At 38.9% G+C, this 16,057-nt stretch overlaps 2 protein-coding genes across 2 annotated transcripts in view; one reads left to right on the top strand and one right to left on the bottom strand.

Moving 5' to 3' along the window:
- The window catches only part of LOC138354825 (uncharacterized), a 269,019-nt gene extending 257,827 nt beyond the window's left edge, over positions 1-11,192 (bottom strand). Inside the window, exons 1-2 of the mRNA XM_069309325.1 lie at positions 11,159-11,192; positions 271-397 (exon numbers count right to left, since the gene is read on the bottom strand). Coding sequence (XP_069165426.1) covers positions 271-397; positions 11,159-11,192 — 161 coding nt within the window. The remainder of the gene's footprint in view (positions 1-270; positions 398-11,158) is intronic.
- Positions 11,193-11,458: 266 nt separating this feature from the next.
- Positions 11,459-14,311, top strand: LOC123750036 (myristoylated alanine-rich C-kinase substrate-like). The gene is made up of 3 exons (XM_069309324.1): positions 11,459-11,553; positions 12,652-13,542; positions 13,660-14,311. The coding sequence occupies exons 1-3, from the start codon at positions 11,459-11,461 to the stop codon at positions 14,309-14,311; spliced, it is 1,638 nt and encodes a 545-aa protein (XP_069165425.1).
- Positions 14,312-16,057: the final 1,746 nt, after the last annotated feature.

Below are 16,057 nucleotides of genomic sequence, written 5' to 3'. Positions count from 1 at the left end.
CTGTACACGGGTCTCCCTGTAGCCCACCGGTACACGGGTCTGCACATAGCTCACCTATTCACGGGTCTTCCTGTAGCTCACCTGTACACGGGTCTCCCTGTAGCTCACCTATACACGGGTCTGCCTGTAGCCCACCTGTACACGGGTCTGCCTGTACCCCACCTGTACACGGGTCTGCCTGTAGCCCACCTGTACACGGGTCTGCCTGTAGCCCACCTGTACACGGGTCTCCCTGTAGCTCACCTGTACACGGGTCTCCCTGTAGCCCACCTGTACACGGGTCTCCCTGTAGCTCCGTTGTAGAAGAGCACCAGGATGGGTGAGTCTCCCGGCTCGGTGACATCACAGGGCAGCAGCGCCTCCCCGCCCACCACGGCCACCACCTCCCTCAGCGGCCCTGCAACACAACCATTTGTTATTACTGCATCTTGCAACACATACTGGAACACAACTCAACCACTGGTTGTAGTGTTCCCACCACCATCACCACTTTATTTTGGTATTTACAGCAACCCAATACCTTGTTTACAGTGTTTGCAGCAAAATAACTACTTATATTTTATTTTGACTGCAAAACAATCACAAGTTTATGTTTACACTCACGTCAAAATCATTGTTTTGGTTTTATTGTATTCCATGTAAGGGACCCGAGTTATTGCTAATTTCTCAACTTAATTTTCCCAACTGATTATAAAATATGTTGAAGGCGTGTTGTCGCTATCCTGAGCTTCGTGAAACGACGCAATATTTTAAACAAAATACCCGGGTCGACAGGAAAGCAATTTTGAGGGAACCAAAGCTCTCAACAAATTAGACATCCAGCAGTAAAGAGAAAGTGTTTAAAAAAGCAGTTTCAGACATTGGCAGCCAGGACAGTAATGGGGTTACAAATAGGAAGAATAATGCTTTGAAACTATTGGAGCCTGTCGATGACTGGAAAAGAAATGTGGCGTTAGACAAACACCCAGACTGCCAAGATGGTGTAGGGGAGCGTGGTGGATGTCTGGTGAAAGGTGAGGTGGTGCAAATAAATTATTAGGCAAATCGTGCAAATGCACGATTTGCCTAATAAGCCAAGTTTTCCTGAATATATATTTATTTTTATTTTTTTCAAATGAAATGATAAAGTTATTCATTTCATTATGTATGAGTTAATTTGTTTAAATTTGAGTTAATACTAACGTAGATATATGACAGAACCTAACCAACCCTACCTAATCTAACCTAACCTAAACTAACTTAACTAAGTCAATAATTTATGTTCTTAATATAATACAGTAACAATAATTCAAATAAACTAACTGCAAACAATTTATTGAAAGAAAAGAAAATCACTCGGCCTATTAGGCAAATCGGGCCTTGCATTGTAGGCCTAGAAGTGCTTTCTGGCTACTAGGTACGACATATATATATATATATATATATATATATATATATATATATATATATATATGTCGTACCTAGTAGCCAGAACTCACTTCTCAGCCTACTATTCAAGGCCCGATTTGCCTAATAAGCCAAGTTTTCCTGAATTAATATATTTACTATAATTTTTTTCTTATGAAATGATAAAGCAACCCTTTTCTCTATGTATGAGGTCAATTTTTTTATTGGAGTTAAAATTAACGTAGATATATGACCGAACCTAACCAACCCTACCTAACCTAACCTAACCTATATTTATAGGTAAGGTTAGGTTAGGTAGCCAAAAAAAGCTAGGTTAGGTTAGGTTAGGTAGGTTAGGTAGACGAAAAAACATTAATTCATGAAAACTTGGCTTATTAGGCAAATCGGGCCTTGAATAGTAGGCTGAGAAGTGCGTTCTGGCTATTAGGTACGACATATATATATATATATATATATATATATATATATATATATATATATAGGCCCGATTTGCCTAATAAGCCAAGTTATATATATATATATATATATATATATATATATATATATATATATATATATATATATATATATATATATATACATATATATATATATATATATATATGTCGTACCTAGTAGCCAGAACTCACTTCTTAGCCTACTATGCAAGGCCCGATTTGCCTAATAAGCCAAGTTTTCATGAATTATTAGATTTTCTCTAATTTTTTTCTTATGAAATGATAAAGCTACCCATTTCATTATGTATGAGGTCATCTTTTTTTATTTGAGTTAAAATTAACGTAGATATATGACCGAACCTAACCAACCCTACCTAACCTAACCTAACCTATCTTTATAGGTTAGGTTAGGTTAGGTAGCCGAAAAAGTTAGGTTAGGTTAGGTAGGTTAGGTAGTCGAAAAACAATTAATTCATGAAAACTAGGCTTATTAGGCAAATCGGGCCTTGCATAGTAGGCTGAAAAGTGAGTTCTGGCTACTAGGTACGACATATATATATATATATATATATATATATATATATATATATATGTCGTACCTAGTAGCCAGAACGCACTTCTCAGCCTACTATGCAAGGCCCGATTTGCCTAATAAGCCAAGTTTTCATGAATTAATTGTTTTTCGACTACCTAACCTACCTAACCTAACCTAACCTAACTTTTTCGGCTACCTAACCAAACCTAACCTATAAAGATAGGTTAGGTTAGGTTAGGTAGGGTTGGTTAGGTTTGGTCATATATCTACGTTAATTTTAACTCCAATAAAAAAAATTGACCTCATACATAATGAAATGGGTAGCTTTATCATTTCATAAGAAAAAAATTAGAAAAAATATATTAATTCAGGAAAACTTGGCTTATAAGGCAAATCGGGCCTTGAATAGTAGGCCAAAAAGTGAGTTCTGGCTATTAGGTACGACATATATATATATATATATATATATATATATATATATATATATATATATATATATATATATATATATATATATATATATATATATATATATATATATATATATATGTTGTACCTTGTAACCAGAACGTCGCACTCGGCCTGCTATGCAAGGCCCGATTTCCCTAATAAGCCAAGTTTTCCTGAATTAATATATTTTCAATATTTCTTTTCTTATGAAATGATAAAGCTACCCATTTCATTATGTATGAGGTCATTTTTTTTTTATTGGAGTTAAAATTAACGTAGATATATGACCGAACCTAACCAACCCTACGTAACAAAACCTAACCTATCTTTATAGGTTAGGTTAGGTAGCCGAAAAAGTTAGGTTAGGTTAGGTTAGGTAGGTTAGGTAGTCGAAAAACAATTAATTCATGAAAACTTGGCTTATTAGGCAAATCGGGCCTTGCATTGTAGGCTCAGAAGTGCGTTCTGGCTATTAGGTACGACATATATATATATATATATATATATATATATATATATATATATATATATATATATATATATATATATATATATATATATTTATATATATATATATATATATATATATATATATATATATATATATATATATATATTGGACATTGTCTTCTGTGTTGGCATCGATATGTTCTTGTCTTGTCCTTACTCTCATGGTGGGTAGAGTAAATAGTTCCGTGATTTGGGTGTTCATGGTAGGTCGCTCTATTCTTATGTATTCTACATAAGAATAGAGCGACCTACCATGAACACCCAAATCACGGAACTATTTACTCTACCCACCATGAGAGTAAGGACAAGACAAGAACATATCGATGTTTCTTATGTATTCTACATAATTCTTATGTATTCTACATAAGAATAGAGCGACCTACCATGAACACCCAAATCACGGAACTATTTACTCTACCCACCATGAGAGTAAGGACAAGACAAGAACATATCGATGCCAACACAGAAGACAATGTCCAACATAACAGGCCAATTACACTGGATATATATAGATATATATGCGGAAAATCCACAGAGAAATATGAAATGAGGTGAACGTTTCGGCTCTGTTAAAGCCTTTGTCAACACCAGACTGACTAAGGAGAAGGGAGAAGGGGGAGGATATATAGGCCGACACCTGACCAACCCATCCCTAGGGTTGGTCAGGTGTAATTAACCAAAAACAGGTATAGCTTAGCTTAGAATGGTTAAAGAGGATTAAGCGGTCAGAGAATAAGGATGAAAGATTAAAGAAAAGCCTCATGAACACACAATATATGAATATACAATTATAATGAGACATTGTAAGCCTCTCTATCAGAGAGACTTCTTAAACTGTTGTGCAATATTATAACTTAAAAATGGATCAAGTTTGTACATTCCAGTACTAACATTAAGAAGATTTGGACACTGACTGATTAGAGCAGACTCAATCAAATTCCGTTCCACGAAATCCCCACAATTGGTAATGCTTTTTGCCCCATTCCAGTTAATATTGTGATCGCATAAACTCGTATGTAGATACAATGCATTAGACGTTTGGGCAGTTCTAATACTATAAGCATGTTGTGACAACCGCAATTGTAAGGACTTTCCTGTTTGTCCAAGGTACACAGAATCACAATCATTGCAGGGAATCGAATACACACAACCTGCTGTATCAGGGGAGTTTTTTATTAAATTGGATTTGATCGTACTATTAGTGAACACCAAATTTATATTAAGTTTCTTAAAAATCAGAGACAATTTTTCAAGTCCACTCGCATAAGGTACCACCAATGAGTTAATAATTTTTGGTTTTAATCATTGGTGGTACCTTATGCGAGTGGACTTGAAAAATTGTCTCTGATTTTTAAGAAACTTAATATAAATTTGGTGTTCACTAATAGTACGATCAAATCCAATTTAATAAAAAACTCCCCTGATACAGCAGGTTGTGTGTATTCGATTCCCTGCAATGATTGTGATTCTGTGTACCTTGGACAAACAGGAAAGTCCTTACAATTGCGGTTGTCACAACATGCTTATAGTATTAGAACTGCCCAAACGTCTAATGCATTGTATCTACATACGAGTTTATGCGATCACAATATTAACTGGAATGGGGCAAAAAGCATTACCAATTGTGGGGATTTCGTGGAACGGAATTTGATTGAGTCTGCTCTAATCAGTCAGTGTCCAAATCTTCTTAATGTTAGTACTGGAATGTACAAACTTGATCCATTTTTAAGTTATAATATTGCACAACAGTTTAAGAAACAACTCTGATAGAGAGGCTTACAATGTCTCATTATAATTGTATATTCATATATTGTGTGTTCATGAGGCTTTTCTTTAATCTTTCATCCTTATTCTCTGACCGCTTAATCCTCTTTGACCATTCTAAGCTAAGCTATACCTGTTTTGGTTAATTACACCTGACCAACCCTTGGGATGGGGTGGTCAGGTGTCGGCCTATATATCTTCCCCCCTTCTCCCTTCTCCTTAGTCAGTCTGGTGTTGACAAAGGCTTTAACAAAGCCGAAACGTTCACCTCATTTCATATTTCTCTGTGGATTTTCCGCATAAAATGATCAGTGTTTTGTGATCGTCAATTGCATATATATATATATATATATATATATATATATATATATATATATATATATATATATATATATATATATATATATATATATATATATATATATATATATATATATATATATATATATATATATATATATATATATATATATGTCGTACCTAGTAGCCAGAACTCACTTTTTGGCCTACTATTCAAGGCCCGATTTGCCTAATAAGCCAAGTTTTCCTGAATTAATATATTTTTTCTAATTTTTTTCTTATGAAATGATGAAGCTACCCATTTCATTATGTATGAGGTCAATTTTTTTTTATTGGAGTTAAAATTAACGTAGATATATGACCGAACCTAACCAACCCTACCTAACCTAACCTAACCTATCTTTATAGGTTAGGTTAGGTTAGGTAGCCGGAAAAGTTAGGTTAGGTTAGGTTAGGTAGGTTAGGTAGTCGAAAAAGCATTAATTCATGAAAACTTGGCTTATTAGGCAAATCGGGCCTTGCATAGTAGGCTGAGAAGTGCGTTCTGGCTACTAGGTACGACATATATATATATATATATATATATATATATATATATATATATATATATATATATATATATATATATATATATATATATATATATATATATATATATATATATCGTACCTAATAGCCAGAACGCACTTCTCAGCTTACTATTCAAGGCCCGATTTGCCTAATAAGCCAAGTTTTCATGAATTAATGTTTTTTCGTCTACCTAACCTACCTAACCTAACCTAACCTAGCTTTTTTTGGCTACCTAACCTAACCTTACCTATAAATATAGGTTAGGTTAGGTTAGGTAGGGTTGGTTAGGTTCGGTCATATATCTACGTTAATTTTAACTCCAATAAAAAAAAATTGACCTCATACATAGAGAAAAGGGTTGCTTTATCATTTCATAAGAAAAAAATTATAGTAAATATATTAATTCAGGAAAACTTGGCTTATTAGGCAAATCGGGCCTTGAATAGTAGGCTGAGAAGTGAGTTCTGGCTACTAGGTACGACATATATATATATATATATATATATATATATATATATATATATATATATATATATATATATATATATATATATATATATATATATATATATATATATATATATATATATATATGTCGTACCTAGTAGCCAGAACGCACTTCTCAGCCTACTATGCAAGGCCCGATTTGCCTAGTAAGCCAAGTTTTCATGAAATAATTGTTTTTCGACAACCGAACCTACCTAACCTAACCTAACCTAACCTAACTTTTTCGGCTACATAACCTAACCTAACCTATAGAGATAGGTTTAGTTAGGTTAGGTAGGGTTGGTTAGGTTCGGTCATATATCTACGTTAATTTTATCTCAAATAAAAACAAATTGACCTCATACGCAATGAAATGAGTAGCTTTATCATTTCACAAGAAAAAAATTTGAGAAAATATATTAATTCAGGAAAACTTGGCTTATTAGGCAAATCGGGCCTTGTATAGTAGGCCGAGAAGTGCGTTCTGGCTACTAGGTACGACATATATATATATATATATATATATATATATATATATATATATATATATATGTCGTACCTAGTAGCCAGAACTCACTTCTCAGCCTACTATGCAATGCCCGATTTGCTTAATAAGCCAAGTTTTCATGAATTAATGTTTTTTCGTCTACCTAACCTACCTAACCTAACCTAACCTAGCTTTTTTTGGCTACCTAACCTAACCTTACCTATATATATAGGTTAGGTTAGGTTAGGTAGGGTTGGTTAGGTTCGGTCATATATCTACGTTAATTTTAACTCCAATAAAAAAAAATTGACCTCATACATAGTCAAAAGGGTTGCTTTATCATTTCATAAGAAAAAAATTATAGTAAATATATTAATTCAGGAAAACTTGGCTTATTAGGCAAATCGGGCCTTGAATAGTAGGCTGAGAAGTGAGTTCTGGCTACTAGGTACGACATATATATATATATATATATATATATATATATATGTCGTACCTAGTAGCCAGAACTCACTTCTCAGCCTACTATGCAAGGCCCGATTTGCCTAATAAGCCAAGTTTTCATGAATTAATGTTTTTTCGTCGACCTAACCTACCTAACCTAACCTAACCTAGCTTTTTTTGGCTACCTAACCTAACCTTACCTATATATATAGGTTAGGTTAGGTTAGGTAGGGTTGGTTAGGTCCGGTCATATATCTACGTTAATTTTAACTCCAATAAAAAAAATTGACCTCATACATAGATGAAAAGGGTAGCTTTATCATTTCATCAGAAAAAAATTATAGTAAATATATTAATTCAGGAAAACTTGGCTTATTAGGCAAATCGGGCCTTTCATAGTAGGCTGAGAAGTGCGTTCTGGCTACTAGGTACGACATATATATATATATATATACATATATATATATATATATATATATATATATATATATATATATATATATATATATATATATATATATATATATATATATATATATATATATATATATATATATATATATATATAAATATATATATATATATATATATATATATATATATATATATATATATAAATATATATATATATATATATATATATATATATATATATATATATATATATATATATATATATATATATATATGTCGTACCTAGTAGCCAGAACGCACTTCTCAGCCTACTATGAAAGGCCCGATTTGCCTAATAAGCCAAGTTTTACTGAATTAATATATTTTCTCTAATTTTTTTCTTATGAAATGATAAAGCTACCCATTTCATTATGTATGAGGTAAATGTTTTTTATTGGAGTTAAAATTAACGTAGATATATGACCGAACCTAACCAACCCTACCTAACCTAACCTAACCTATCTTTATAGGTTAGGTTAGGTTAGGTACCCGGAAAAGTTAGGTTAGGTTAGGTTAGGTAGGTTAGGTAGTCGAAAAACAATTAATTCATGAAAACTTGGCTTATTAGGCAAATCGGGCCTTGCATAGTAGGCTGAGAAGTGCGTTCTGGCTACTAGGTACGACATATATATATATATATATATATATATATATATATATATATATATATATATATATATATATATATATATATATATATATATATATGTCGTACCTAGTAGCCAGAACGCACTTCTCAGCCTACTATGCAAGGCCGGATTTGCCTAATAAGCCAAGTTTTCATGAATTAATTATTTCTCGACTACCTAACCTACCTAACCTAACCTAACCTAACTTTTTCTGCTACCTAACCTAACCTAACCTATAAAGATAGGTTAGGTTAGGTTAAGTAGGGTTGGTTAGGTTCGGTCATATATCTACGTTAATTTTAACTCCAAAAAAAAAAAATTAACCTCATACATAATGAAATGGATAGCTTTATCATTTCATAAGAAAAAAATTAGAGAAAATATATTAATTCAGGAAAACTTGGCTTATTAGGCAAATCGGGCCTTGCATAGTAGGCCAAAAGGTGTATTCTGGCTACTAGGTACGACATATATATATATATATATATATATATATATATATATATATATATATATATATATATATATATATATATATAACTGAAAACGAGTCACAATGGGTTTGAGTCACTTCTGAGGTGTGATTTTTCAGTTGCATATAGTCCTGGGGACAATTCAGGCTTGTTCGCATTTGTGTTCCTGACGTGTGCCCTAAAGAATAAGGTGATTTGATAAAATGCTATGCCCAAGATTACCATCCGAGTGCCGGCGGGGAAGTGGTTAAAATAGCTTCGGCTATCACTTCCTTCTCTCCGGTCGTGGTGGTCAAGCAGATTAAGGTGTCCTGTACATACCAGTTGTGTTGCTCCTGGCAGTGTGGGTTCGAGTCACTCCTGGGGTGTGAGTTTTCAGTTGCATATAGTCCTGGGGACCATACAGGCTTGTTAGGCATTTGTGTTCCTCACGTGTGCCCCAAAGAATGAGGTGATTTGATAAAATGCTATGCCCAAGATTACCATCCGAGTGCCGGCGGGGAAGTGGTTCAAATAGCTTCGGCTATCACTTCCTTTTGCCTGGTCGTGATGGTCAAGCGGATTAAGGCGTCCTGTACATACCAGTTGCGTTGCTCCTGGCAGTATGGGTTCGAGTCACTTCTGAGGTGTGAGTTTTCAGTTGCATAGAGTCCTGGGGACCATTCAGGCTTGTTCATATATATATATATATATATATATATATATATATATATATATATATATATATATATATATATATATATATATATATATATATATTTATTTATGTGTGTTGGGGGGGGGGCGGAAAATCCACAGAAAAATGGGAAGGGAGATGAACGTTTCGGCCGATGAAGGCCGTTGTCAACACCAGACTAAGATAAAGGACACAAAGGGAGGGTGGAGGCCACCACTGGCACCTGACCACCCATCCCCTGGGAAAGAATTACCCAGAAACAGATATAGATTAGTTTAGAATGGTCAAAAGGATAAGTATAAAAGTTGAAAGAAAAACATCAATTTTTTATAGTTATTTATTTAATTCCTTAAATAAATATTCAGAGTCTGTTATCCTAACTCAAGACTCCTACATTTACTCATATGCTTGAGAATCAGGTATGACAAGAAAGTGTAGACCTTTCAACACAACAGGGTTTCTTTTCTTAAAGAGCTAGAACTGTGGTTTTTGTTACAAAATGCTCTATTTTGTCCTTCTGGCAGGATTTATCGGCCACTCTTATTGTCACGTATTTTCTTTCAGTTTAAATATTTTATTTCAATAAATGAAAGTGATCTCATTTATTATCAACTTAAAACATGTTCTTCCCTCCCAGCTACACACTCTCGTTCTTCTGAGAGAATATATAACATCCTCATCCCTTAAAGTGCCGGGTCTTACGTCCTCAGTCCACCCGTCCAAACACTTGCTTGTAGTGCTCAAAGCACAACAACAAAATGTTTACAGAATTCGAGTCAACGAAACCACTTGTTTATAGTGTTCTTAGGCGAGTATTAGCTTGTTTATAGTGTTCTTAGACGAGTATTAGCTTGTTTATAGTGTTCTTAGACGAGTATTAGCTTGTTTATTGTGTTCTTAGACGAGTATTAGCTTGTTTATTGTGTTCTTAGCAGAGATCTACATTTTTGTGTTAATTTCCAGCAATGTAGCGAATTGTGTATCAGATTTCTTGCAACAAAACCATTTGTTTATAGTGTTAACAGCAACGTGACTTTTTGTTTAGTGTCCAGAGGCAAACAAGCTCTTATTCACAGTCTTCCCAGCAACACAAGAAAACTAAATTATAGGAACTAATGAAGCAGACTGCCAGTTGGCGATGACTGCAAGATAACTATCAATTTCCACTCGATACAGGGCCATTACCATATTGCTATAATTAAACAGCATTGCCACCACTGCCATGTGGAATGTTACAGTATTCCCACACATCGTGTCATTCGTATTCTCCAAATATAGTATAGTCAAGAACTTGTAGTGTATGTACTTGACAATCTGGAGCTTGTGGTGACTTTACTACCCAATAATAAGCTTGTAGTGATTGCAGTTCACAGTCAGGAGCTTCTAGTGATTGTACGACAAAATTGCAAGTTTGTGCCGTTTGTCGTACAAACCCACAAGCATCGAGATATTGTATTAGACAAGAGCGAGCATGTAATCAGATTAGTACATGATTACAAACTTGTAGTGAGAGTTCCCTTCAGTCACAAGCTTATACCATCGTAAGACACATCTTTGATAAATCTACACATCCTTCGTTTGCCTTTCCGAAGCTAATTTTCCCTTCAATTTACTAAACAATAACAATTGGGCATGGAAAGTGATAAAAAAATATTTTAAAAGTGAAACAAAAATAGACGTGGAGCACCTATGGAAAAAGTTATTCCACTAATGTTGTATGTACTTATTTTAGTAAATACGTAATAATTCAAGTTGTTCCTCTAGGAAACATATAGTCCATGAAAAGCCCACACGTATTGTACAAGGAGAGAAAAGTCACACACCGCAACACGAAAAGATGGAATTGATTCTACGTGTTTTGTTAATATTTGAAATTGTTGAAACTAGAAAGTTGAACCTTCATACTCTCAAATTTTATATAATTTTCAAGAAGTAGGTGATTGTACTCCCTGTCAACCCGACCCAACCCAACGTTGTTTTGCTTTAATTGAATTATTACTGAAGAAAATAAGAGTTGATAACTCTAGTAAACATTAATAATACAAATTAAATATGACTAACATTTCGGTTCGTCCTGGACAGTATAACTGCCGGTAAACTCGTCCGGGCTCGTGCCCTTGTGTGAAATACATATTCCAATTCAAACAAAACTAATCTCAGATTGTCTGTGACTAAGAGTTACCTGTTTTTTGTTTTAAATCCAAAAAAAATATCATCGAACGTCAGTTTTGAGACAAAGCTTAATATTGGCCTGACGAGACTTGAAAACATATGAGGTACCGTATAAAATAATGCCGGCGATGAGTCACAATAACGTGGCTGAAGTATGTTGACCAGACCACACACTAGAAGGTGAAGGGACGACGACGTTTCGGTCCATCCTGGACCATTCCCAAGTCCAGGACGGACCGAATCGTCGTCGTCCCTTCACCTACTAGTGTGTGGTCTGGTCAACATAGAAAATAATGATTGCCATCGATTACAAAGGTGGACTTATCCGTGAGTATAGATGTCACCTTGGTACACTTTCACCCTATTGTGGTCGGCAACGTTTTCTCGAGCATGTTGTTAAGGGGGCCAAGCACCAGACGATCAGCGTAAGGAGGTGCTTCCCGAGGATCGATGCCTTGTGCTCCCGACACGGCACCTTCCACTTCGTCTAATGTGCTATTGTGCAAGACGTTTCACATTTAGAGACGTTGTGAAGGAACCTCAGCTTTCATGATGGGAGCCGGTCGGCCGAGCGGACAGCACGCTGGACTTGTGGTCCCGGGTTCGATCCCGGGCGCCGGCGAGAAACAATGGGCAGAGTTTCTTTCACCCTATGCCCCTGTTACCTAGCACTAAAATAGGTACCTGGGTGTTAGTCAGCTGTCACGGGCTGCTTCCTGGGGGGTGCAGGCCTGGTCGAGGACGGGCCGAGGGGACACTAAAAAAGCCCCGAAATCATCTCAAGATAACTAACTAACTTCACCCCGGAGTTCACGACGGACTGATGACTCTCACTTAAGATTGTGAAGCCTCTACTAGCACTCGAGAGCCAGCTTCTAGTGCTCGAGAGCCAGCTGCTAGCGCTCGAGAGCCAGCTTCTAGGGCTCGAGAGCAAGCTTCTAGTGCTCGAGAGCCAGCTGCTAGCGCTCGAGAGCCAGCTGCTAACGCTCGAGAGCCAGCTGCTAGTGCTCGAGAGCCAGCTGCTAGTGCTCAAGAGCCAGCTGCTAGCGCTCGAGAGCCAGCTGCTAGCGCTCGAGAGTCAGCTGCTAGCGCTCGAGAGCCAGCTGCTAACGCTCGAGATCCAGCTGCTAGCGCTCGAGAGCCAGTTGCTAACACTCGAGAGCCAGCTACTAGCGCTCGAGAGTCAGCTGCTAGCGCTCGAGAGCCAGCTGCTAACGCTCGAGATCCAGCTGCTAGCGCTCGAGAGCCAGCTGCTAACGCTCAAGAACCAGCTGCTAGTGCTCGAGAGCCAGCTGCTAGTGCTCGAGAGCCAGTTGCTAGCGCTCGAGAGCCAGCTACTAACGCTCGAGAGCCAGCTGCTAACGCTCGAGAACCAGCTGCTAGTGCTCGAAAGCCAGCTGCTAGTGCTCGTGAGCCAGCTGCTAGCGCTCGAGAGTCAGCTGCTAGCGCTCGAGAGCCAGCTGCTAACGCTCGAGATCCAGCTGCTAGCGCTCGAGAGCCAGCTGCTAACACTCGAGAGCCAGCTACTAGCGCTCGAGAGTCAGCTGCTAGCGCTCGAGAGCCAGCTGCTAACGCTCGAGATCCAGCTGCTAGCGCTCGAGAGCCAGCTGCTAACGCTCAAGAACCAGCTGCTAGTGCTCGAGAGCCAGTTGCTAGCGCTCGAGAGCCAGCTACTAACGCTCGAGAGCCAGCTGCTAACGCTCAAGAACCAGCTGCTAGTGCTCGAGAGCCAGCTGCTAATGCTCGATAGCCAGCTGCTAGCGCTCGAGAGTCAGCTGCTAGCGCTCGACAGCCAGCTGCTAACGCTCGAGATCCAGCTGCTAGCGCTCGAGAGCCAGCTGCTAACACTTGAGAGCCAGCTTCTAGCGCTCGAGAGCCAGCTGCTAGCGCTCGAGAGCCAGCTGCTAACACTCGAGAGCCAGCTGCTAGCGCTCGAGAGTCAGCTGCTAGCGCTCGAGAGCCAGCTGCTAACGCTCGAGAGCCAGCTGCTAGCGCTCGAGAGTCAGCTGCTAGCGCTCGAGAGCCAGCTGCTAACGCTCGAGATCCAGCTGCTAACGCTCGAGAGCCAGCTGCTAACACTCGAGAGCCAGCTGCTAGCGCTAAAGAGCCAGCTGCTAGCGCTCGAGAGCCAGCTGCTAACGCTCGAGAGCCAGCTGCTAGCGCTCGAGAGCCAGCTGCTAACACTCGAGAGCCAGCTGCTAACGCTCGAGATCCAGCTGCTAGCGCTCGAGAGCCAGCTGCTAGCACTCGAGAGCCAGCTGCTAGCGCTCGAGAGCCAGCTGCTAGCGCTCGAGAGCCAGCTGCTAACGCTCGAGAGCCAGCTGCTAGTGCTCGAGAGCCAGCTGCTAGTACTCGAGAGCCAGCTGCTAACGCTCAAGAACCAGCTGCTAGTGCTCGAGAGCCAGCTGCTAGCGCTCGAGAGCCAGCTGCTAGCGCTCGAGAGCCAGCTGCTAGCGCTCGAGAGCCAGCTGCTCAACCAACGGGAAAGGTTATGACTTTCCTTAAAAGACAAAAATAACGTCGGAGGAGCCGAGTGCCCTGATAGGGTGTCTAGGGTAATTTAGCAGAATGTTGACCAAATGAGTACTTGTAAGTTTAGCCGAGCAAGCAACGGTATAGAGAAACTATACTGCAGCTTTAATTACTGAAGCATTTCTGATTAAACTAGAAACATTTGCACAAGAGAGTTTAACTTTTTTGCGAGACTTGTAAATTAAATTAGTTTTTACAAGAGTTATCGCTTCATAGCCTCCGGGGGATTTAGAATTCAAGTCGTTTAGGTCTGATCATGGCGTCCTTGGCTCCCCTGGCAGCCGCCTGCCACCAGGGACCAGACTCACGAAGCAGTTAAGCAAGTACTTACGAACCTGTACATCTTTTCTCAAACTTCGGCGGCTTTGTTTACATTTATTAAACAGTTTACAAGTATGAAAACTTCCCAATCAACTGTTGTTATTGTTATAAACAGCCTCCTGGTGATTCAGAGCTCATAAACTGTCTAATAATTGTAAACCAAGCCGTCAAAGATCGAAAAAAGATGTACACGTTCGTAAGTACTTGCGTAACTGCTTCGTGAATCTGCCACCAGGTGCGGAGGGAGGTGATGCGATAGAGCCGAGTCTGACTAACCTCTTCGTCGTAACGTAACGAGCTTGTTATGACCTATATGTAATTTATGTAAAATATAGTTCCATTATATTTGTTATTGTAAATATTTAGATCGCATTCTCTTGCGAGCTACATGAGAGACACATAGCGTGATGATCAGTTTATAAAATGCGTTTGTTTACATTAGGAAGTGTCGAGTGTCATTGTGGTGGCAGCGTATTGTCCAGAGAGGCAGCGTATTGTCCAGAGAGGCAGCGTATTGTCCAGAGAGGCAGCGTATTGTCCAGAGAGGCAGCGTATTGTCCAGAGAGGCAGCCGTATTGACCAGAGAGGCAGCGTATTGTCCAGAGAGGCAGCCGTATTGACCAGAGAGGCAGCGTATTGACCAGAAAGGCAGCGTATTGACCAGAGAGGCAGCGTATTGACCAGAGAGACAGCGTATTGTCCAGAGAGGCAGCGTATTGTCCAGAGAGGCAGCGTATTGACCAGAGAGGCAGGGTAAGGTCCAGAGAGGCAGCATATTGACCAAAGAGGCAGCGTATTGACCAGAGAGGCAGCGTATTGACCAGAGAGGCAGCGTATTGTCCAGAGAGGCAGCGTATTGTCCAGAGAGGCAGCGTATTGTCCAGAGAGGCAGCGTATTGACCAGAGAGGCAGTGTATTGTCCAGAGAGGCAGGGTATAGTCCAGAGAGGCAGCATATTGTCCAGAGAGGCAGCGTATTGACCAGAGAGGCAGCATATAGTGCAGAGAGGCAGCGTATTGTCCAGAGAGGCAGCGTATTGTCAAGAGAGGCAGCATATAGTCCAGAGAGGCAGCGTATTGTCCAGAGAGGCAGCGTATTGTCAAGAGAGGCAGTGTATAGTCCAGAGAGGCAGCGTATTGTCCAGAGAGGCAGCGTATTGTCAAGAGAGGCAGCATATAGTCCAGAGAGGCAGCATATTGTCCAGAGAGGCAGCATATTGTCAAGAGAGGCAGCATATAGTCCAGAGAGGCAGCATATTGTCCAGAGAGGCAGCGTATTGTCTAGAGAGGCAGCATATAGTGCAGAGAGGCAGCGTATTGTCCAGAGAGGCAGCGTATTGTCAAGAGAGGCAGTGTATAGTCCAGAGAGGCAGCGTATTGTCCAGAGAGGCAGTACTGTAGGTACCAGAGTT

This window comes from Procambarus clarkii, chromosome 64 (genome assembly GCF_040958095.1).
Source record: "Procambarus clarkii isolate CNS0578487 chromosome 64, FALCON_Pclarkii_2.0, whole genome shotgun sequence".
Classification (NCBI taxonomy): Eukaryota; Metazoa; Arthropoda; class Malacostraca; order Decapoda; family Cambaridae; genus Procambarus; species Procambarus clarkii.
This window is presented reverse-complemented; position numbering and strand designations above follow the sequence as displayed.